At 38.6% G+C, this 23,915-nt stretch overlaps 6 protein-coding genes and 2 pseudogenes across 6 annotated transcripts in view; 4 read left to right on the top strand and 4 right to left on the bottom strand.

The window, feature by feature from the left end:
- LOC104751757 lies at window positions 961-3,621 on the top strand (annotated as a pseudogene).
- Window positions 4,189-6,244, bottom strand: LOC104751756. Its single transcript, XM_010473776.2, has 3 exons — window positions 5,323-6,244; window positions 5,006-5,231; window positions 4,189-4,914 (listed from the first exon to the last, which is right to left on the bottom strand). The coding sequence occupies exons 1-3, from the start codon at window positions 5,527-5,529 to the stop codon at window positions 4,295-4,297; spliced, it is 1,053 nt and encodes a 350-aa protein (XP_010472078.1). The 5' UTR covers window positions 5,530-6,244; the 3' UTR covers window positions 4,189-4,294.
- LOC104751755 lies at window positions 6,315-7,002 on the top strand. Its single transcript, XM_010473775.2, has one exon. The coding sequence runs from the start codon at window positions 6,393-6,395 to the stop codon at window positions 6,786-6,788; it is 396 nt and encodes a 131-aa protein (XP_010472077.1). The 5' UTR covers window positions 6,315-6,392; the 3' UTR covers window positions 6,789-7,002.
- On the top strand, window positions 7,338-8,607 carry LOC104751754 (trafficking protein particle complex subunit 2-like protein). The gene is made up of 5 exons (XM_010473773.2): window positions 7,338-7,450; window positions 7,530-7,626; window positions 7,807-7,885; window positions 7,971-8,052; window positions 8,257-8,607. The coding sequence occupies exons 1-5, from the start codon at window positions 7,418-7,420 to the stop codon at window positions 8,386-8,388; spliced, it is 423 nt and encodes a 140-aa protein (XP_010472075.1). The 5' UTR covers window positions 7,338-7,417; the 3' UTR covers window positions 8,389-8,607.
- On the bottom strand, window positions 9,287-10,730 carry LOC104751753 (protein CHAPERONE-LIKE PROTEIN OF POR1, chloroplastic-like). The gene is made up of 3 exons (XM_010473772.1): window positions 10,280-10,730; window positions 9,707-10,061; window positions 9,287-9,614 (listed from the first exon to the last, which is right to left on the bottom strand). The coding sequence occupies exons 1-3, from the start codon at window positions 10,616-10,618 to the stop codon at window positions 9,439-9,441; spliced, it is 870 nt and encodes a 289-aa protein (XP_010472074.1). The 5' UTR covers window positions 10,619-10,730; the 3' UTR covers window positions 9,287-9,438.
- Window positions 14,037-16,770, top strand: LOC104751752 (annotated as a pseudogene).
- On the bottom strand, window positions 17,233-18,555 carry LOC104751751 (serine/threonine-protein kinase ATR-like). The gene is made up of 4 exons (XM_010473771.2): window positions 18,210-18,555; window positions 17,925-18,119; window positions 17,605-17,824; window positions 17,233-17,417 (listed from the first exon to the last, which is right to left on the bottom strand). The coding sequence occupies exons 1-3, from the start codon at window positions 18,492-18,494 to the stop codon at window positions 17,675-17,677; spliced, it is 630 nt and encodes a 209-aa protein (XP_010472073.1). The 5' UTR covers window positions 18,495-18,555; the 3' UTR covers window positions 17,233-17,417; window positions 17,605-17,674.
- LOC104753908 (serine/threonine-protein kinase ATR-like) overlaps window positions 18,556-23,915 on the bottom strand; it is a gene marked incomplete at its 3' end in the record, with an annotated part of 12,990 nt that continues 7,630 nt past the window's right edge. Inside the window, exons 16-20 of the mRNA XM_019237825.1 lie at window positions 23,754-23,905; window positions 20,160-23,532; window positions 19,506-20,075; window positions 18,697-19,317; window positions 18,556-18,603 (exon numbers count right to left, since the gene is read on the bottom strand). Of these exons, the coding sequence (XP_019093370.1) occupies window positions 18,556-18,603; window positions 18,697-19,317; window positions 19,506-20,075; window positions 20,160-23,532; window positions 23,754-23,905 (4,764 nt within the window). The remainder of the gene's footprint in view (window positions 18,604-18,696; window positions 19,318-19,505; window positions 20,076-20,159; window positions 23,533-23,753; window positions 23,906-23,915) is intronic.

Here is a 23,915-nt window from a genome sequence, read left to right as displayed (position 1 = left end):
TCCTTTTCTCTCTATTTCTTGATTTCTCAAATAATTATTGATATAATTTTTTATAGAAAACTTTATAGATACACAAAATATATATATTTTTTTATAATTTGATATGAAATTTGTTTAATAATTTTTAAATATATTATATACATTTTTCATATCCGTATACATTTTTAAGTGTACAAATGTCTATACACCTTATTAAGTGTACAAATGTTTGTACATATTATTAAGTGTACTGATATCTGTACACCTTTTAAGTGTACTGATGTCTGTACACCTTTTAAGTGTATAGATGTTTAGACACAAGTGTACAGATATATGTACACATTATTAAGTATACATATGTAATTTTTACAAAATCATTGCAGTAAACACATTTGAAACTCTAAGTATTAAACAAATTACATCTATACACTTAATAATGTGTACATGCATCTGTACACTTAATAAGGTGTATAAACATCTGTACACTTAAAAAAGTGTACGGATACAAAGATATAAAAAAATATTTAATATTGTCAAATAAAATCATCAAACAAAATGCATATCAAATTATCAAGAAAAAAACATAGATTTTTTTTATGTGGAAAAAATTTGGAAAGAAAATATATATTAATAAATATTTGAATAATTAGAAAAAAAATGAATGTGATGAAAAAAAGGAAAAAAACAAATCTAAAAACAAGGAGACCCTTACTTGTAATTTTGCATATTTGGACCCAATACTACATTTTTTCTATCTCACATCATCTCTATTACATACAGTACATATGAGGGATTTTTCTAGTTTTAAATAGTAACTGTACTATAAAACCTATTTTGTTTTCAAAATATATTGTTTTGGTAAGAAAACCATTTTTTATTTTATTTTGCGAACCGGCTAAACCCATAAACGACGCCGGTTTAGCGTTTCGGCGGGTAACGGAATCAGTCTCCCGCTCAGAGGAAGAGAGATGTACACTAGGNTTTTTTTTTTTTTTTTTTTTGTGTCTGCTTCGCGGCGATTGGAATCCGAGGAAAATTTAGAAAAAATAATAATGGGAAGCCACCAAGAGGATCTTGATCTGCTTTTGTCTCTTGACGATAGGGTTCTCGAAACTCCTCCGGGTTCTCCTTCTTCTTCTGCTGCTGCTGCTGCACCACCCGGTGACCTTTTTCTCTCCCTCTCTTCACATTTTTCTAGATTCCCCATTTTTAGGGTTTTGTACGCGGAGATTCCGATTTGTATATCTGATTCGATCAAATTCATTGCATAGTTAGAAACTAAAATTAATTATCTTGGTTTCCGCCATATTCGCTCCAACCTGCGTAATAAGGTTTGATGCTTGTTTTTTTTTTCTTCTTCTAATTGTTGTTGTTGCCCTTGAATGCAATGGGCATGTTTGTGCAGGTTATCTCACGGATGATGAATCCCCAAAACGTAGGGGTCACTCTGACTTATCTGACTTCAAAAGTGTTGTTCAAGATTGCATTGACTACGATCCTAAACCACCACTCCCAAAAAACACTAAAACCAAAGCCTCTTCTAACAACTCCTTTGCCAACGACATTGACAAGTTTTCTGGCTTGCGTATTAGGTCTCATTGACCAAATGTTTGTTATATATAGTTCGCATATTGTTTTTTATTTTATTTTTCCATCTCAATCCATTGTTGAATTAGCCAATCTTTTTTGACATCTTGTAGGAATCAATTACTTAGCCCTGCTGAGATCAGTGATCACTTTTCTGATATTCGTTTCGTCAGGTTACCAACGATAAAGTAAGTTCACTTTCTAGATAGGTGAGCACTACTAACTAACTTTTGGGTAGCAGAGGAGTTTTTCACTGAAANTTGATATGAAATTTGTTTAATAATTTTTAAATATATTATATACATTTTTCATATCCGTATACATTTTTAAGTGTACAAATGTCTATACACCTTATTAAGTGTACAAATGTTTGTACATATTATTAAGTGTACTGATATCTGTACACCTTTTAAGTGTACTGATGTCTGTACACCTTTTAAGTGTATAGATGTTTAGACACAAGTGTACAGATATATGTACACATTATTAAGTATACATATGTAATTTTTACAAAATCATTGCAGTAAACACATTTGAAACTCTAAGTATTAAACAAATTACATCTATACACTTAATAATGTGTACATGCATCTGTACACTTAATAAGGTGTATAAACATCTGTACACTTAAAAAAGTGTACGGATACAAAGNACAACCCAAAAAAAGCTCCATTGGTCAGCCTTATGGCATTTGGAAGATCAGTTGCTTAAATGATAACACTGTCTCCTTGTTCTTGTTCGGCGATGCTTATAAAAACAATCAGACAGAAAAAGCAGGAACGGTTTTCGGTCTCTTTAATTGCTCAGTTCGCAAGGACAAAGTGGTAAGCATATAACATTAGCTTATTGCACGTGAGTAGTAAGTAGCCTGGTGGCTTTAACTAGATCTCCTTTGATAAAAATAAAAAGAATTTGTGTTTGTTGGGCAGGGATGTGAGTTCTCATTGAGTGTCAACTCAGCTAAACAAATGGTAAAACTTGGAGTTTCGGCTGATTATGGAGTCTGCACAGCCAAGCGGAAAGATGGAACAACTTGTACATCTGTTGTAAACAAGTAAGTTACTTTAGCCATGCATCATCTCACAGTGTGTATTGTTTCTGAATGTTAGAGTTACAACTTTGAATTTGGTTTCAGACGCCAAGGAGCATTCTGCAAGATTCATAAACTGGTACATTTTGGTAATACCTTGGTCTTGTTTTCTGATGCGTCAATGCAATGAATCATGCTTTTCACTAACTGCCAAATTTTTGCACAGAATGCATCGGACAAATTTGCTACAATGAGAACTGAGCTCAAAGGAGGATATGCTACTTGTACCTAGTTGTTAATTCGTAGATTGGTCATACCACGAGTTGGAATATTTCACAATTCTTGGGAGCTTGTCTATTTCAGGAACATGAGAACAGCTTTCAGAGATCCAAAATCGCAAGGGATTTACACAGTTGAGCCACCAGCAGATAGAAGCGGAAACAAAAAGGCCACTCACCCTGTCCGAGTATTATCAGTGGAAGGTCTCCGAAAGGCTCTAAGGTTGGAAACTCTCAACAAGTGTTTTACTTTTGACATAACGAACAGAATCCGATTTTCAGATTCTAAAAACCAACAATGATTACGCAGTGGCGCGGATAAAGTGACCCCTAACGTACACTCACAAGGAATACGTTTCCTGAATGAGATGGCCAGTATGCTTCTTCCTTCTCATTTTGATACAATACAAATTAAAGCTTATAAGGTGAAATGTGACTGATCTTGGACTTACAGGACAAACAGCTTCAAAGAACGTAAACAAGAAATCTGAAGTGAATACTTCTACAGAGAAGAGGTACCATCCTCCTGAGTTGTTATTTTTTTTTTGAGTTGTGTTAATGTAAAAATGTTATCTCAAAGGAGATGTTCTGGAATTTCCTCTTCAGGAAAGGATCGACAAAAGAAACACAAGTAAAGGATGAGCCTAAGAGAAAGAAAATAGAGCACAGGAGGGAAAAGCCTGAGATTTCCACCGGAAAAATGATGGTCCTAGATTTCTGCAGCTCTGACGAAGAATGACTCCTCAACAGCCATACATTGTCAAACAGGTACTCAGGTCTTCAACTTTGGGCCAAACTCTGCCGTTATATGAAACCATAGACTTTGACCTTGATCCGAACAATATCCCAATTTTGTGGTTTTAGCCGAATGTAGAGCGTCTCGTTTATTCGATGTTGAGATAGATTTTTGTGGTTCTCAAAATTAGTCTTGAGACCGGCAAAACAAATACCACTCATGCAAAAAGGTTACATTTTAACCAAAATATATAGATTTTCACATTTGTTTAACGCATCGAGCAGTACCACGTATATGTTTATTGACATTGTTGAGGACCTATAACTCAATATTGGCATTGTTGTTGAACTATGTCTCAGAAAATGGCTGGAACTGCAACTGTTTTATCCTCTAATCATCTGAATAGTAGTGTTGTTGGAACTGCATTCCTTGCAGGCATAACTAAACTGGACCTTACCAAAAAACACTCCCATTTTAAAAATTGCAGACACTTTTTTGGTAAGATTTATTTAGTTGAGATACATGCCTAGCTATATCAAACTACCTATGGTTATAAGTAAAGTAATTGGAGGAAGAAATAAGCAATGAAGAAAACAAGGGTTATCCAAGTAGAATCTAGTTATCAAGTGCACAAAATAAAGACTGCAAGAAAAGGCAGAGACAATAGAATTTAACGAATACTTATTAGTTACGATTGAGATACATGAGAGGGAGGGAGGCGAGATAGTCGAAGTTGTCATCCTCCCATTGCTGGATCCCTGCCTCCACCAACTCCACCGTTACACGTGAGAGCTCTTCTGCAGCAATCTCAGCCTCCACTGCCATTCTCTGCACTTGCTCCCTGAGCTCGGCAAATCCCTCAACGTCATCTCCTCTTATCACCCGTCGGTTTGTTTGGTCGATAAGGTAGGTCTCGTAGGCCTTGGCTTCTTTGGTAGTTTCCTCCATGGCAAGGTAGGTCTCACGGAGTTGGTCGGCCATAGATTTGATACCTTTGTTAAGATCTTGTCGTGAAGCTTTGACATTCTCGTCGACTTTAGACCTCATCTCATCTCGGAGCTTTTGCCATACCTCGTCAACATTGAGGCGCATGTTTTCTCTCAGAGTTCCAATTTGTGCGCAGATCATACCATCCAATTTCGACATGGTCTTCTTCCCATCTTTGCTCAACTCATCAAGAAACTCCCCCCACTCTTTTCTTTGAGTTTCAAGACTTGAATGGATCATATTCTCCATATATGTCACCATCTTCTTCCCATCTTCGACTAACTCATTCATCTTCTCCACTTGCTTGCTCACATCACCTTCATTTCAAAATTAAACAGAGACGGCGTATCTTAGTATAAAGAAACATATAATTATAGAGACAATAACTAGATCGGTTTAAATAATTACCGGGAGTCTTATCATAATTCTTAGATTGAGGTGAAGTAGATGGTACGGTTTGATGAGATCTAAGGAGATACTCGACGATGTAAATGGAGTGGATCACGAAGGAGAGGACAATGGTGAGACGCCAAAGGAAGGTGAGGTCAAAGCCTCCAGCCAATAGTTTATAATACTGAAAGGCTAAGTAAAACGTAGAGCGGTCCAATATAAACAGCCAGATTCCTCCAATACCCTAATCAAACAGATCAACACGTCAAGTTAGGCTTTTGTGTTTCCCCATACAGTTAAGAACTGTGAAGAGACTTTGTTATATATATACTTACAGATGATCCTACTGAATAGAGATTGCGGCAAAGGAAGAAGAAGGGTATTCCATAAAGAGTAGTGAAGAGAATGATTGGGATGGTAAGATCTAAGAGGTATGTTGGGAAGATGATAAGTAGAAAGAGAAACAAACGCTCTATCCAAAACAATACATATGGTTCTAGTCTCATCTCTATTTCTTCTCGTTTAACATTATTTATCTTCATCAGATCGTCTTCAAAAATACTTTCTTCTTGCTATGTTTGTGTTGTGGGTATAAAATCTATTAACAAGAATTCAAGCTGGAACTAAATTTCCAAAGAATCCCACCTATTACTTTAAAATCCTATAAACTTGGGATTTTATTAGGATTTAGGTTTTTTTTGGTTATTTGGATAATTATTATATACAAAAGAAAATAAAATATCCAAAACAAACCAATTATAATTTTTGCGGGTATCAAGATGAAGAAAAGAATATTCGAAGTAAATTGGTTGGTCAGAAGATGCCTTGAAGAAGGGGTTTCCCCTGAAACTTGTCGACCATGGAGATCAGAAATGTGAAGCTTTTAAGTAGAAGAGCTCGCCTCTTTCTCATATCAATATATCCCTTTATATTCTCCTCCAGGACAGGCTTGAGCCAATCTGCTTTGATTTTCGGGGACTCTTTAACAGTAATGGCTACCATTTCCACCAGGGCTGAGATGCTTAATTTAGAGTTCAAAAAACCACCGAGGTCGAGGTAGTAGCAGTAGGAGGGTGTGAGTGTGGCAAGTGATTTCAGTTTGGAAGCGGACGCAATGTCACCGTGATGCTGGAGGATGTGCTGCAGAGTGGTCGAGACACCATCTCTCTAATCTTTGTAGTCTTCCACATACAGAAACGTCAGACTCAGATAGAATGGAGACTGACTTGGTCAATTTCGGCAACCTTTCTCTCTCTAATATGAAGGCCTTAAAAAAAACAAATGGGCCAAAATAGGCCCAAGATGGGTTTTTAATCAAAGAAGAAGAGATAAACCCTAAGTTTCTCTTCTCTGTCAATGTGGGTCTGGTGTCGGCTTCGTTTCTGGAAAAAAATCTCCGATTACGATGGCGACGCGGCTAAAGGAGATTGTGAAGAAGTACGGAAAAGTGGCGCTAGGAGTCCATTTCTCGGTGTCCGGCGTCTCGATTAGTGGGTTTTACATCGCGATCAAGAACAACGTCGATGTCGAGTCGCTCTTGGACAAGTACCAAATCCCTTGGTTCTCCTCCAACAAGGAAAACCCTAACCACCCTAGCCTCGATTTGAAGCCGGAAGAGCAAGGCTTGGTCACGCCCGACAACAAGACCAAACAGCTTGCCAAATCTGCTGGTGGAGCCTTAGCGCTGGCGGTTTTGTGCAATAAGGCGCTGTTTCCGATCAGAGTCCCGATCACCATGGCGTTGACTCCTCCAATCGCTAGATTCCTCAGGCAGAGGAAGATCCTCAAATCCGGCCAATGACTCTCTCTCTCTCTCTCTCTCTATTACATTTTGGGTCTATCTGTCTTTTCACCATCTGTATCGGTTCCATTTTTTTTTTGTTTGTTGAAAAATTTCGAATGTAATGATGCTTCTGCTGATAGGAAGAGAATGAGAAAATTGTGGTAGAGGTTATAGTATTGTTTGATCATCTTTTTACTCTTTTGCTTATTATTAATAAGGTTTGAATCCAGAATTGCCGATATTGAAGTGGGCTTCTTCTTCTTCACACTAGATGCCAAACAATAATATAGAAATGATGATGCTAAGAAGATTGCCAAAACTTTTTTTTTGTCGAATGAAAGCAACTTCTCATGGAAAGATTGATGAACTTCTTGACGACATGACGATGATAACAAAAAAACTATATATACTTGTCTGATAAATTGGGAAAATTAGCGGGTGTCCTTATAAAGAAATAAGGAATTCAGGGATCAGTTGGAAAAATTTCCATCAGAAAGCCCAATAGTTATGGATAATAAAGCCCGGCCCATAAAACATGACTCTCTTCTTTGACTGTTTTCGGAATCTCAAGTGATCGATCGATCGTCGGAACTTTTTTCTTTCTTTCTCAGTTTCGAGATTCGGAGGAGATCTGCAAAGGAGAGAAGATGATTGTTTGCGTCGCCGTCGTCGGCCACCAGGTGACTTTTACATTCTGATTCTCTGATTTTTTTCATGTGGATCTTCCTGTGTCTTGACTTGTGGATCCAAAAACAACAGAACAATCCGCTTTACATACAGAGCTTCACGGATGCTGACGATGCCCTCAAGCTCCACCACATCGTTCATTGCTCCCTCGATGTCATCGAAGAGCGAGGTCCTTTTCTCCAAATCCTATCTCTTTCTTGATTTTTTTTCCCAAATTCTGGAGGCTTTCCGAGTTTTTCCCCCTTTTGTTTTTTTTCTTTTTGCTCTGTGTTTGTTCCTCTTACAGATCACACAACTTGGGTATATATATAAAGAGTGTAATGTGGTTTTTTTTCTGTTGTATCTTCAGTGAATAATCCGAAAAAGTCTGGTACGACTCTGAACGAGGCTTTTCTTGGCCTGCTCTATCCTACTGTGAACTACAAAGTGTATGCACGGGACATTCCCACTCTCTCTGATGAATTTTTTCTTGTTTAGAATAACTCCTTTTAACGGGTTCTTCTTCTCCTGCAGCTATGGTTACTTGACTAATACCAAAGTTAAGTTTATTTTGGTCACTACTGATTTGGATGTTAGAGACACCGATGTGAGAAGTGTAAGTATCCCTCATCTGCTCATAATTTTGCATTTAAACCAAGGTCTTTCCACTTACTAGTTCCTTAGCTAAGCCAAAAGCTCCGATAGTAACAGTTTGTTCTTCTACTTCTTTTGTTCGTTAGTTCTTCTTAGCAACCAANCTTTCTTAGCAACCAATCTATGAACAAGTGTTTCATTCTGTGTTTTTTTTTTGTTCTCTCAGTTCTTCAGGAAGTTTCATGCTGCCTACGTGGATGCAGTCTCGAACCCCTTCCATGTCCCTGGCAAAAAGATAACCTCAAGAACCTTTGCACAAACTGTAAGCAACATCGTTGGATCGTACGGTTTGAACTGACCCTCTCATTAGTTGCTTTTTGTACCTCAAACTTGTGTTTTATGGAACTGTCAGGAAATATCATTTCTTTATCATCATATGTTGTTAATATCTACACTGAAATTGCTGTAAGATGCCTTGTTGGTTCACATGTTAGTATGTTTACCTTGCTGAGCTGATGTACTTGCCGAATAATTATGTAGTTTCCAACGCCAATCAGCTCACCACGTTTTCTTATCACACATATGGTGCAAAAATTCAACAACTTGATGATGCTCAAGTGTCCGGATACATTCAGTGCTGCTGTTTTTATTTATTTGTTGGAAAACAACCTTAATTTTCGCATCTCTCTATTTAAAACGCACAAGGCAGATGACAATTGTGTAGCCCAATCGCTTTACTCGGTTCGACTTCTCCGCAGTTGGTTTTTGTGGGTTTGGTCTTGTCTGGATGTCTAGGGAGAGAGAAGACGCAAGGAAATATACAATTACTACCATTTGTAGAGTGTGAGAGAGAGAGGGAGAGTAAGAGGACATAAAAAGAGAATGTATTATATACACAACTTGGATGGTAAATGGAATTCAGGGAATTGCAAAGCGGCTGGTGAAAACTGTGCTACAAGAAGCAGCAAAGAAGCAAGAGATGAGATGCTCTGATCTGAAGTAGATTGACCAAGGGGTCTGCTGCCACTTCCAAGAGCTGAGTCAGAGGGCCTTGCATCATGCCAACAGAAACTACCCTTGGCTCCTGAGTCAATTATCCCGAGTCCATATTCATTCTAAAATCTGTAACTAGTCTATATGCTAGTTTTGTTTGTTAACTGTGTTAGTAGGCGTCAACTGGAAAAATAATGATGACAAGCGTAATTATTCTTGTTTTTTTGTCGACGCCCTTTTGATTTGGTTTACGCAACAGAAACTTCAAAAATCCAAGGAATCGAATATGAGCATGAAGAGTGATGTCTAGGAGTTGTTTACTTTTGAGTGTTCTGTACAAAATGAATATAAACAGAGTACATATACCAGCGTGACAAGGTTGAGCCAATTTTGCAGAAGCCCAATGTACAAAGTTCTACCTTAAGCATAGAGACACCAAGAACTGAGAGAAGACAATGAATTCACTCACCACTGCAGCTGGGGAATGGAGACCAAGGAAAGGGACCACATCAACGTGGAGCCAGGTCTCTACGGCTGATCCCACCACTGCACCAGCCACTAATCCTCCTGCTGTTAACGCAGCTGCTTTTCCTGTAACAACACAGATAACAACAACATGAGAGGTGCTCTCTCGCTTATGGTGAGGAGGCTCAGAAGAAGATGCAATGGAAGTTTATCAGTACCTAGCTTGACCTTCTTCTTGGTCATGAAGTATAGGGAAGCTCCAAAGCTACTGGCCAGTATGAGTCCGGGAACATCGGCACCGGCATAAGGCATCCCAGAAGACTCCAAGGAACTACCGTTAACGTAAGTCAAAACCATCATGGCTCCATAGACTCCAGCTTGTATACCCAGATCGCTAGTGGATGGCGTATCAACAGAGACAGGGGGATTCTTGATCCACTGAGACACGGTACCTGTTCCCAGAGGGTTACTACTAGATTTAACATCAGCGTAGCGTATGTTGTTGCTAACAACTTTTCCTGCTCGGCGTTGGTTAAGGCTCTGCATCAGCAGCATGTCATATGCAGCCTCAGCCTGAGAAACAAGGATTAGATAGTGAGGCTCAAGAACAAGAAACACGAAACTATACATTTCCATGATTCATGAGCCCAAAGCTAGAGCCTTGGAAGCTAAAAACTCAACTCTCGAGTAGCAGTAGTAATGGAAAAAAAAAAACCTAAACAAAATTAGCAAAATTGGTTGAAACTAAAAGCTGAAATTGAGAAAATTCTTCGAATTGAAAACAGTGTCACCTGCGAGATGGCGCTGGGGTCATCCTTACGAGAAGCAAGGATCGATTTCTTGGCGCGAAGTATTTCGTCGAAGGAAGCTCCTTCAGAGACACCGAGAACCTTAAGCGCCGTCTCTACAGACATATCGAACGGCGGCGGAGAATCGTCGGCGCGAGAACTAGCTCTTGGCGCAGCGCATCGCCGCCGTGGAGGTAGGAGAATCGCGGTGGAGCGCCACAGCTGAGTCTTACCGGAAGGAAATTGGAGTTTGGTAGGGAGATATAGCGGATGGAGAGGGACATCGGAGGAGACTGAGTTAAGGCGGTTGGGTCGGGCGGCGGAGAGAGCTGCGGTAGCCATTTCTTTCTTCTTCTCTTCTCTCTATCGAAGAAAGAAAAAAACAAAAAAAACAAAAAAACAACTTGAGAGGTAAACACTACTACTATCCGATTTGAGGGATTTAATTATGATCTTTCTGTTTACACCGTTAGATTGAGTCTAAGTTTGTACGGCTCGTACGATAGCCGTCAGATTGGAACGGCGGACGGTAGATACCTTTTTAGTTACTAACGATTATCTATCTTTGCGTCAAATTTTACACAATTAGAAGCGTGGAAGCAAAAGAATTCATCATTTTTTTTTTTTCGGTACTTACCTAAATTATTTCATTCTTGGTATGTATAACAAATTTTTTATTTTATTTTTGGCATGTATTTTTATTTGTGGTCCATGTCTTTCTGTTTCTATTATTGCTTGTGAGAGAAAAATAAATAATGTTAATTCATACTATATGAGTAATATAGAAAAATTAAAATACTTGGGTTTACCTCCTTTTTTTTTCAACTAATAAAAGAAAAAAAAATGAAAATATTAAGGTTACTCTTTCTGTTTCAAAATATAAGATCTTTTAGCTAAAAACACGCATAATAAGAAATATTTATTTTTAAAAGTTTAATCAATCATAAATAAGACATCATAAAATAAATTATAAAAAATAGAAAATTAATCTAAAAGTTGTCTAGAAGTGAAAAACATCTTATATTATGAAACAAAAATAGACCACTAAAATATCATATATTATGAAAGAGAGAGAGTATTTAATAAAAGAAAGAAACATTTTTTAACGTTATTTATATATTTGAGTTTTGATTTACAAGGTTATATGTCGTTTGAATTTATAAATATGATTTATATTTTACATTTAAATGATATGATATGTCAGTTTGAGTTTAGAAATGAATACTTTTTTTTTGTCAAACATAAACATAAAAGAAGATTAGAGTTTAGATTTTACAATTAAATAAAATTATATGTCGGTCTAGATTTATAAAAGATGATTAGAGGTTGGATTTGACAATTAAATGAAATTTTAGGTCAGTTTGGGTTGACAAATGAGAATTAGGATTTAGATTTACAATTAAAAAAAAATATATATCGGTTTGGGTTGACAAATGAGAATTAGTATCGGTTTGGGTTGACAAATGAGAATCAGTGTTTAGATTTTACAATTAAACGGAATTATATATTGGCTTAGGTTTATAGATAAGAATTAAAGTTTAAATTTTATAATTAAACAAGATTATGTGTCGATTTGGATTTACTGAAGTTAATATTTTCTATTTTTTGTTAATGATTTTAAAAATATCTATTCATATTATCTTATTTAATATGATATGACATAATTTGATTGGTTTAAATAAGAGAGGTGAATGAAAAGGTGAACCCAAGTATAGTCTCTATATAAAAAATAAATCTGCATACAATTAAGAAAAATGAATGCTAACATATTTTAGGGTAAAAAACAATAATACAAAATTTGGTGTATGATGTCTATGTTTGTGGCCATGGCATTACCCACACATCTCTTTACATACACCCACAAGTGCAAAAACCATAGCGAAACAAAAGAAGCTACTAGCTAGGTTGTGAGGCAGTAAAGATGGTGTGGGCTGAAGCCAATAATAATACAAGGTCCCTTGCGCCGCGAAGAGACTGTGATTGCAGCTGATTTCGTAAAGTTTGTTAAACTAAAACAGTACAACGCCAAGGAGCTAATGGGAACCACCGAACCACAAATGAAAATATAGTAAAAAAAGCCATCAAAAACAACATATCAAATTGCATCAAGATTTGAAAATTTCATTAAAACATTATTTGAGGTATATATTGCTTTACCGGCAGATGCAATATGACTATGCTGACGGTAATTTCATTTAAATGAGGTAATTTTTTCCAACCAAAAATGGTGATGTGTTAAATAACTAATGAAATATAGATGAGATATATCATCGATATCTCATCCGGTCAGGCTCGTTGTGGTCTGAGAAAGGCAACTCATATACGGGTTCTTGGATTTGGAGGAAGCTCCTTAAATATTGATCTCTAGCTAAACAGTTCTTTCGGGTTGACGTGAGAAATGGTAAATCCACCTCTTTTTGGTTTGATGATTGGAGCACATTGGGTTGCATCTATGACAAGCTTGGAGATAGGGGACCTATAGCTCTAGGTATCCCGCTTTCTAGCTCTGTGGCTGATGTTTTGGAAATGCCGAGGAGACGGGATCATAGACAGCCGACGCTTAATCTCGTCGAAGAGGAAATACGGAAGTGTCAATCATCACGAACAGGGGAGGCCGACATAGCACTTTGGAAAGGTAAGAATGATTGCTATCAGAGTAAGTTCTTAACGAAGGACACATGGTCACATATACGTGAAGCTAAACCAGTTTTGGACTCTCACAAAGCCATCTGGTTTCCCTATGCGACCCCAAAGTTTGCTTTCATCACCTGGTTAGTGGTGAAAAACAAGATCTCTACTGGGGAGAGAATGCAGGTCTGGAACCAAAATATCGACCCAAAATGTGTCTTCTGCAGTCATCCGCTAGAAACAAGAGAGCATTTGTTTTTCCATTGCCCCTTCTCTCAACGGGTCTGGGAAAAGCTTGTTAAAGGCCTTCTACTGAACAGGTGTACAACAAGTTGGTTGGAGGTGCTGACTTTAGTTAGTGGCAACGTTTTGGACAAGTCCACAAGGTTCCTTTTGGGTTATACGTTTCAGAACACGATCCATTCTTTGTGGAGGGAGAGGAACGACCGTCGACATGGAGAGCCACCTGCTACGGTAGACAAACTTACCAAACTGATTGATAAGAATGTTCGCAACCGACTTAGTACGATCGGTGGTGGCCACAGTATTCAAGCTTGGTTTGCAACAATGTCCTATTAAGTATTCTGTATTACTCTTTAAGAAAAGCTCTGTTATAGCCATGTAAAATGTTTATTTGTTTTGAATATAATTTAACATTTAATCAAAAAAAAAATAGATGAGATATATTTTCAGTTTTTTTAATCTTGCTAAAATTTAACGACGTTTACTGATTTTGTAACGCTTATTAACATGTGTTAAGTGGCGGATTCAAATCCACCAACAATTCAAAGATGAAGTATATATATTTAGGCCACATATAACAACAGGTGTAGTGTATTAGATAATTATTAAATGAAATTAGACAATACTATATTTTTGTATTATTAAATGAAATTAGATATATATTTACAGCAATTTGATATGTTGTTTAATTACCTCATTTAAATGAAATATTTATTGCCTAATTGATGACATATTTTTGTATAGATAATTATTTTTCGAGTATTTTCCCAAACTATTGCTGTAAATATGTATGAAAAAATTGTCACCCATTTACAGTTTGGATTTTGTTGTTGTCCAAATAAAATAAATTTTATTGGATCGGAAGTGAAGTGACCTCTGGTGTTACGTTTTTTGTTGGATGCCGCCAGGGACCTAAATACCAAGAAATTGTTAACATTCGTCTTGGGGATGGAACTACTCGACGTGGTCAAGTTCTTGAAGTTGATGGGGAGAAAGCTGTCGTTCAGGTTTTTTACAATTTTTTATTTTTCCCCCTGAATGAATCAAAAATGCAACTTTTAGTTCATGAAGTTGATGGGGGGAGAAAGTTTATATATGTCTTCTTCGCCTTTGATTGTCCAGGTCTTTGAGGGAACATCTGGAATTGACAATAAGTACACCACTGTGCAATTTACAGGGGAGGTATGTTATGTTACTCTCTTGTTCCTACATATATAATGTTTCGAGTGTCACTTTTGTTGCCCATCTCTTTTTTCCATAGGTTTTAAAAACACCCGTCTCTTTGGATATGCTTGGACGCATATTTAATGGGTCAGGGAAGCCCATTGACAATGGTCCACCTATCTTGCCTGAGGCTTACTTGGATATTTCTTGAAGTTCTATCAATCCTAGCGAGAGATCCTATCCTGAAGAGATGATTCAGACAGGGATATCAACCATTGATGTCATGAACTCCATTGCTAGAGGACAGAAAATTCCCCTCTTTTCTGCCGCAGGTCTCCCTCACAATGAAATTGCTGCTCAGATCTGTCGTCAGGCTGGTTTGGTTAAGCGTTTAGAGAAGTCAGATAACCTCCTTGAGGTATTTGCTTTACCCGCAGATGCAAATATGACTATGCTGCCTGACGGTTATAACATTGTCCACTCATTTTCTCCAAATTTAGAGGCCTGATCTGAACAAGTTATTATTATTATTATTTTTTCCCAGAGTGAAGCTTGTGCAACGATTTATCTAATCCAAACCAAAACTATACTGTAATTTTTGAAGCTGTAGGTTGTGTAACGCTATTGACGTTAACGTATCAACTTTGTTTGTGAATTTCCAAGGACCAGGAAGATGATAACTTTGCCATTGTGTTTGCGGCCATGGGTGTGAACATGGAGACTGCACAATTTTTTAAACGTGATTTTGAGGAGAATGGCTCGATGGAAAGAGTGACACTTTTCCTTAACTTGGCAAGTATCTCAATCAAGGTTTATATATATGCCTTGAATATATTACATACATCTCTAACGTTTCTTTGACTTCATGTTTTATCTACAGGCAAACGACCCCACTATTGAACGTATCATCACTCCTCGTATTGCTCTCACTACAGCTGAGTATCTGGCATATGAATGTGGGAAGCATGTCCTTGTTATTCTCACAGACATGAGTTCGTATGCTGATGCCCTTCGTGAGGTGACAACCGATATAGATATCCTCTTACAGTCTTAGTGATACAAAGGCCTAATGTAGTTGATAACTGCACTAGGTTTCTGCTGCTCGTGAAGAAGTACCCGGTAGGCGTGGGTACCCAGGTTACATGTACACTGACTTGGCCACCATATACGAGAGAGCTGGACGAATTGAGGTAGAAAAGGTTCCATTACTCAGATTCCAATTCTAACCATGCCTAACGATGGTAATTTCTTCGTAGTAGTTCTAACCATATATGCCAAACGAATTTAGGGGTTTTTGTACTAGTCTTTTGATGTTCCAGAATTACAAATATTCTTACTTCTTCGTCGATCAGATATCACACATCCCACACCAGATCTAACCGGATACATCACAGAAGGACAAATTTATATTGACAGGCAACTTCACAATAGACAGGTAAAATGTTGCGGACGATAAAATTTTCTTCAAGAGAGTTGTGGGCTAAATACAGCTGATGTTTGTGTTCCACAGATATACCCACCGATCAATGTCCTTCCTTCTCTATCTCGGCTCATGAAGGTAATGGAAAGTCTTGTAAGATCGGATTGGAAACGGATATATCGATTTGGTTGATCAATCTGGTGTGTTGTGCAGAGTGCCATTGGTGAGGGGATGACTCGCAGGGACCACTCTGATGTTTCTAATCAGTTGTATGCAAACTATGCAATTGGAAAGGACGTACAGGCAATGAAAGCCGTGGTTGGAGAAGAAGCACTCTCGTCCGAGGATCTGGTTTCTCTCTCTCTCTCTCTCTCTCTCTCTCTCTCTCTCTTTCTGCTCAGCGTTTCTTCGTCACTCGCACTCAAAAAATGAAAATTAATTTGGTGTGCATGCAACAGCTTTATCTGGAGTTCTTGGACAAATTTGAAAGGAATTTTGTGGCACAAGGAGCGTATGATACACGTAACATCTTCCAGTCGCTGGACCTGGCATGGACACTCCTCAGGATCTTCCCCCGTGAGTTGCTTCACCGCATACCGGCAAAAACTCTCGACCAGTTCTACAGCCGAGACACCACCAACTGATCATCCCATGCTCTTCTCCAAATTGCATCTCTTTTTTGTTTTGCTCCTTTGCGCTTTGGTTTGCACCTCTCTGTCCTCTTCCAATAAAAGGTGACTGACCCAATCGCCGGCTATTCTTTTTTGAACATACTTGTATCATTTATTTATCATATTTTCAAAATTNAAAAAAAAAAAAAAAAAAAAAAAAAAAACGTTGGAGATGAATTAAACTACCAGTTTCACTTTCAACTCAATTTTTGATTAAATTTTTCATTGACTCTGTCAACACGATTTTTGTGTAATAGGTTTTCTGCAGAAGGAGACGTTTCCTCGTTTTTGTACTGTTTGGATCTTCCGACACACTTCACTTTTTCGTATAATTTTTTTTTCTTTTTTTTTTAAACTTCCCTTCACTCTGCCAAATGAGGCAAGTCGTTATATAAATTGGCATACCAATTTAACAGAACTAGATAAGAAAGTTTGAAGGCTGGCGCCTCGCGTGACAATCCTGGTTGTACTACAGGCTACAGCTCGGGGATTTATTCAGAATAGTGTGGGGCCATCCTGGTGGGTCCATGATTTTGCGCTCAACTTAGGACATTGTACGGCTCCTTTAGCGGATTTGTGTTGGGGGGGGGCTGTACTTAATCTCCTAATATGAATAATTCTTTTGTTTAAGTTTATATATATTTTTAATTTGACTAACTATTTGATATTTTACTTAAATACACACCTGTAACATGATCATGATAGCACGATCATTAAAAATAGATATCACAGCTATCATTTTAATATTATATGTATTATATTTTGGTGCCATACTTTCTAATTTTAGATTTTAGAGAAAGAACAGCAATAGTTGCAGATTATGCTTTTATGCAATCTTATGTAGCCACATGTCATCAAACCTGGTTAATCAAAAAGTTTTTTTGTACAGCAAAATAAATAAAAAACACTATAATAATTAGAATTAGCCTAGCTACATGAACTCTCCGTTCGGGAAGGTGTTTCTACTCAAATACTCCTAGGATCATATACTCCTGATTTCCATGGGTCACTGCAACTGCAATTCGAGTAATATAAGTTACACTCAAAAAGATTTGTAGCCACCCATGTATTCATAGGCGGCCCATAAAGTATTAACTGAAGTCTATTGTGATCTACGATTAGGAGGCACATATTTCACTTTCAGAATACTGTTGAAATAATTTAGGGTCTCATAGGATGGTTATATCTGCATATCAACTTACTGTATTAACATAAGTGGTATTATGCAAACTGGTGTAGCGTGCAACCAACAGCGGGGTTCAGAGATTTTCATCAGAACCAGGGCATCCACCAGATGTACATCTTCCCAAGATTCTCAAGTGAGACTGCATCAGCAATCAACCGGTGAGCCTGACCTTCTACCGGTAGTGGAACACCAACAACCACGCCCTGCAACCGGGCTTCAATGCTGCTTATGGCCCGCTATAATTGCCAAATCATGTGGTTGTCTCAAGCAATTAGAAAGAAAAAGAAAGGGCAAAAGAACTGACACGAAAGAGAATCATTAGATGATTATGCAAACCTGAGCATGTGGGTTCTGAACTTCTACTCCGCTTGATTTGTGTGTTTTTGTCCACTCCACAAGAGGATCATGGATGAATGTCTCCAGTATGCTCATCAATGTCTCCCTATGTGTCCTCAACACTGTGAGAGTGATTTCACATACCCTCATGAAGATGCCCTCATATCCAGTGATGCCCAAACCATCGATCATGTTCTGTGGTTTGGAAAATAACAGTTCATTATTATGACAAACAAAAACAAAATACCAACAAAACACACACAAAACAATTTTGCAGTTTCTTGCCTGGGTCAATCTGAATGGCACCAACTCAGGCTTCTCCAGTTGTAAGCCTTTGTCAAATAAGCAACTGAAGTCTACATGAACACAATCACCTGAAGTAGAGTCAAAGAGGATATTTTCTCCATGACGGTCACCAAGTCCAACAATGTGCCCAACCATGGACCAAACTGCTGTGGTGTGAGCATAAGCTACACGTGACCTAAACCAAGCAGCTGGTTCAGAAAACGTCGTCAAGAACCATTTATGGAAAACCGGAGGGAACATAGGGAGGATCTTGGTCTTCAGCATTTCATACTCTTTTTTAACAGCGCATTGATCATATATTCTTTTAATTTGCGGATTTGTTTTCTGCCGGNATGCCCTCATATCCAGTGATGCCCAAACCATCGATCATGTTCTGTGGTTGGAAAATAACAGTTCATTGTTATGACAAACAAAAACAAAATACCAACAGAATACACACAAAACAATTTTGCAGTTTCTTTCTTGCCTGGGTCAATCTGAATGGCACCAACTCAGGCTTCTCCAGTTGTAAGCCTTTGTCAAATAAGCAACTGAAGTCTACATGAACACAATCACCTGAAGTAGAGTCAAAGAGGATATTTTCTCCATGACGGTCACCAAGTCCAACAATGTGCCCAACCATGGACCAAACTGCTGTGGTGTGAGCATAAGCTACACGTGACCTAAACCAAGCAGCTGGTTCAGAAAACGTCGTCAAGAACCATTTATGGAAAACCGGAGGGAACATAGGGAGGATCTTGGTCTTCAGCATTTCATACTCCTTTTTAACAGCGCATTGATCATATATTCTTTTAATTTGCGGATTTGTTTTCTGCCGATCAAACTTTCCACAAGAAATGTATATATCTTGTAAAATATGGCGGAGTCCACGTGTATGTGGAACCCACTCCACCAGACCACAGTCTTCAGTCAGAGGAGCTACTGCAAAGGTGCGGATATATAGCTTCCTTCGCCTGCTTTCGGGATATTTGGATAGTAAGCGGTTTATCATCGCAGTAAATTCCATCATCCGAGCATCTTTCCTGAGATCATCCTTGGGCTTGCAGAGGAATGGATACTCAATACCATCATTTCCCAGCAGAATGATCTGAATACAAAATATAATCTATTGGTAAGGCATATTTTGTAGGACTGATTCTCAAAGATAAAATGATTTTATGCTATGGTATAATGCCCATACTGGGAGATATATAAAAGAAGCTAAAGCAGAACGCAGTGCAGAGAATCGTATACTATGGATGACGCTTTCAATCCGTGAAAAAAGGAAAAACATACCTTCTTTGGGCGCTGAAGGGATGAAAGTATCTCGGCTTCATCAGCTATACCAGAAATAGTTGGTAGATCTGAATCAGAAAATACACTGGCAGAGTGTCGTTCATTGTTGTTCACATCAAATGCTGGTAGGCTAATGGTAAGAGATTGTTGAACTGGCATGATGATATCCAGCGGCATCATTCTTTTCAAGGCACTGAATTCAGTCGCTATATTGATAACCTTGGATCTTGGTTGTCCTCCATGGAAGCACAGTTTAATGAAATGATCAGTCACACTAGCAAACTGAATGAACAAATGGTGGCCTCTGTCACCTTGGTTAAAACCTTTTCGTGCACCTTGTATGATTTCTGCAGCTGCTTCCCTCCTAGCAGGAACAGTAGATTTTGAAACAGCTGCCATAATCCAGAGCCCTTGCTGAGGAAATTGATGTAGAACAGAGGTGATGATATTTTTAACCATGAGTACTGTATCCCCATTCTGGTGACAAATTCTAGAAACCAACTGAGGCAACACAGTTAACCACTGATAGGTTGGTAGATCCTTTAAGCAGCCTCTCATTAAACTCATTATCTGCGAAAATAATAAAACATATTATATATGCAATAAGAAGTATTAAATAGTGAACAGCCATGAGAAAGAGTCCACAATCACCACCTTCATATGAGTACTTTTCAATTCTTTATTTCCCGCTGAGCCACTTGTTTTATAGATAGTACCAAAGTCAAACCATAGTGTTAACAACCTCGGAAGTGCTTGAAAGAGATTCTTGTGCCCACTGTGAAGTGCCTTGGCATAGAAGTACATTCCCTTAAATAGGTAATCCCACCCTGCTTTCTCAGTGCTTAAGTTCGACGAGACAGATCCCTTTTTACTGCCTGCAGAGCTCAATAAAGAGCTCTCTTGTTGACACTTTCTTGCATCAACATATAGTTCATCATAATACTTAGCCAAATGGAAATATCCCTTCTCCCAGGGCAGCAAGTCCTTGACTTGGGTGTAAAGATTTAAAACATCTTTCTTTTGTTTCTGCCCACTGTGATGGATCCATTTGGAATACAAAAGAAGAGTCTTTGCAACATCTTTTTTTTCTTTGAAAGATTGTGTGTTACGAACTGTAGGCTCTTGATTCGGGGGAGCCATCAGTAAGCTTTTGATAGAAGAAATTACAGTCGAGTCAACAACTCCCTCATGCATATTCAGGAGAGACTGTTGTAGCTCTATAATGGCACTGTCAGAACGCCTAGTGATCCAAAGAAGTTTCGCCTTTTCCATGTGAACATTAGGTGCACCAGAAGCCTGAGCTTCCAAAATTGCCCTGTGAGCTGTCTCATAGTGTCCAGCTAAACGGCAAAGCTTTGCATATTGAAGCCAACAGTTCCCAACTTGAGCACCAAGCCCACAGGCACCAAAGACGAGTCTTCGGAAAGCTAAGAGAGGTTCCCTTGTCCACAACGATGATTGAGTAAATCTGAGTCGGTTCTCCCAGTTATCTACTACTTTCGAAAACACCGGATCACTTGTACAAAATGATTTTTCCAGATATGAATCCCCATTAAGAACCGCCTGGAAGTCCTCTAGCTCCCTTAGCAAGTGAAGTTTGACAACAAAAGGATATGCTCGTGTATAGGAGTCCATGCCTGCAGCAGCTAGAGGAGCAATGAGAGCTTGTTTGGAAATTGCTATTCTCTCAGCTACAGAGTATTGATCTTTCTTCATCATTGCTTGGAGAATCTTTGCTACATCTCTGTCGAAGGAGGCATTACTGTCTGAGCTACTGAATAGTAAACCTTCTGCATCAGCTCCACCAAGATACTCATCCATCAATTCCCACTTTCCAAGTCTCCATGCAGCTTGTACACCTTGTGTGCACCACGTTTTCTTGTACTCAGGTACTCTGGAAATTAGTCCGTCAACATGAGTGACCATTGTCTGATGGTGGCACATGTTAAGCAAGCAATTAAGAACATCAGAATGTCTTTGAACTGATGTTGGTTCCATCTGAAGGGCTTGTTCACATGCAGTGAAAACTTCTGCCCAATTACCAGATTTCTTATTTATCAACAATTGGTCTTGCAAACTTAACGATTTGCTTAAACTTGCAAAGCCCGAAAGACCATCAGGCTCGTCAAGGCAGCTGTATATTCCCATCAGAGAAGAGACATCAGCATTTTCAAAGATGCCTGTCTTCTCTGCTGCGGGATTTAAGGAGCCTGACTTTCCACGTACATGGGATTCGAGGTACATCAATGACCTGGCATAAGCTTGGCACCTGAAAGAAGCCCTAGCAAGGGTCACCTTGGGAATAGCAAGCAAAAGCTCCAACACATATTTACATTGTACAAGAAGATGATCCTGTTCTGTTGTTAAGGTTGAAACCTGGTCTTTCAATTTGGGTGCTACTTGCCTACCACCTGATAACTGCATAGACGATGAGAGTGCTGCTCCCTGCTTCACGTCGTCAACCCATTGCCCAAGGTTATCAAGAAGCGTGAAAACAGCTTGAACACAAACTTCACTCTGACCAACACCAAAGCTGTTTATTGTCACTCCACTATTTTCTGATGCAGCAGCATCAAGAACAGAAAGGATCTCTTCTGAAATGCTAAGCCGTGCTGCCTCAGTCCCATGGCAAACAACATTCAGAACTAAGTATGGTAAGAGATACGTAGCTGTCTGCATATCGTGACGCACTATGCCACGGCAAGCAGCAAATATGCTTACACGGGATCCAGTTGCATGTGCTGTCAATTTCCTTATCCAGTAGGACAGCCACCTTCTGAATGACATAGAAGGCTGATAAATTGGTCCAGCTGATCCAGGGTCAGACACATTTGGAAGCTGAAACCTTGAAGTCAAGCAGGGAGCTATTAGTTCTTTAACATAGTTTGAGAAGCGATCCCATAGTTTTTTCCCCCTATCCTTCACTTCACTGTTACTTCCACATCTTCTAGAACCAGATACATTGACTTGTACACACTCCTGGGGGGTAAACAGAACAACATTCCCAGCTAATGATGGCTCACAACCAGCAATCTTTAGTAATTCCTGTATGGCAAGAGCAGCTGAGTCTTGTATGATTGTATCCTGTGCAGCTCTAAAAGCTCTTGCCAAGTGTTTATGAATGAGCTCAAAGATAAGATCATCATCTGAGCATTGGATTTTAAAACGACTGCATGAAGCAACTCTCACTTTGGCAGGGTCAATAGCACCTATTGCTCCAAGACAATCTGCACAGACTAACTTAAACCTCTGACCCACTGTAGTTCGAGATTCTTCTGCACATCCCTGTAGTAAAGATGTGATTAAGGAGTTCACGATTTCCATGTCTGAGACAAGTTCACCAGCAATTAGTGCAGCAACATCTTCATTTCTGTGATACAGCAATTTGCTTAGCTCACATGCCACCATGTATCTAACATTCAGGTTCTCATGTTTCATACCATTTACAATATCCCGGAACTGATCTTTCAGGCTCATTAATCCACGTGCTTCTTGTATAGCATTGTTCAATTCTCCTAAAGACGGTATGCTAGGTAAGAGGGGAAACTCACAAATGCGCTGCTTTAGTATATCTCTATTCTTCAAAACAAGTTCTTCAAGAATATTTACCACTTCCTCCAAATGAACATGAGGACCTTCCTTCTCTTTCTCCAAGAAGGGGATGAGTGCCGCAAATACCTGAGAAATCACATAATTTATGCTAGATGGCGATACAGCAGCCAACTTTCTTGCAAAAAAATGCAAGACCAAGAGACCCTCGCTCTGAAGTGCATCTTTGTCAATGGCATGCATAAGGAGAACCATAAGCTTAGGCACATATGTGCTGAGATAATGGCCCATCATCTCAATGAGCAGCTTAATACGCTTCAGCGCTTGTTTCTGAAGAAAAATATCATCTGCATGGAGCATTTTTCTGTCAATACTGTTAAGGAGTCCAACAAAATGATTTTGTAAGAATCCAGGAAGATCTTCGGTATTTGTTAAAACTTTTGAGATCTTCTTTATTGCCTCAGGCAGTCTCTGTAGCCTGCAAAACAAAGTACTAAAATCAAACGTCATAAAAAGTAAACAACAAACAAACATCAGGACGTTCAGTTATTTGTTTAAAATGATGAATGCATTTTCCTCTGGCGACTAAGAAAAACAACCTCTAGCCATTTCTGTTGACATGTAAATTTAAGAAACTTTCATGCTACTTCCAACTAGCAATTTCTGCTCAAAAGTACGAAGCTACGCGAGTATATATACCGTCTATCTGTCTCAGGTATATCAGCAATGTCCACAAAGCATACAAGCTCATCTAAGAGTGCAGGCAACGCAGCAGCAAAAATTTCTTGGTTGTCAGAACCAATCCGTGAGTGATACAATTGCAAAACTGAGAGCAGATTCTTGTCCTCTTTTTGATTCAGA

Source organism: Camelina sativa, chromosome 16 (assembly GCF_000633955.1).
Source record: "Camelina sativa cultivar DH55 chromosome 16, Cs, whole genome shotgun sequence".
Taxonomy (NCBI): domain Eukaryota; kingdom Viridiplantae; phylum Streptophyta; class Magnoliopsida; order Brassicales; family Brassicaceae; genus Camelina; species Camelina sativa.
This window is presented reverse-complemented; position numbering and strand designations above follow the sequence as displayed.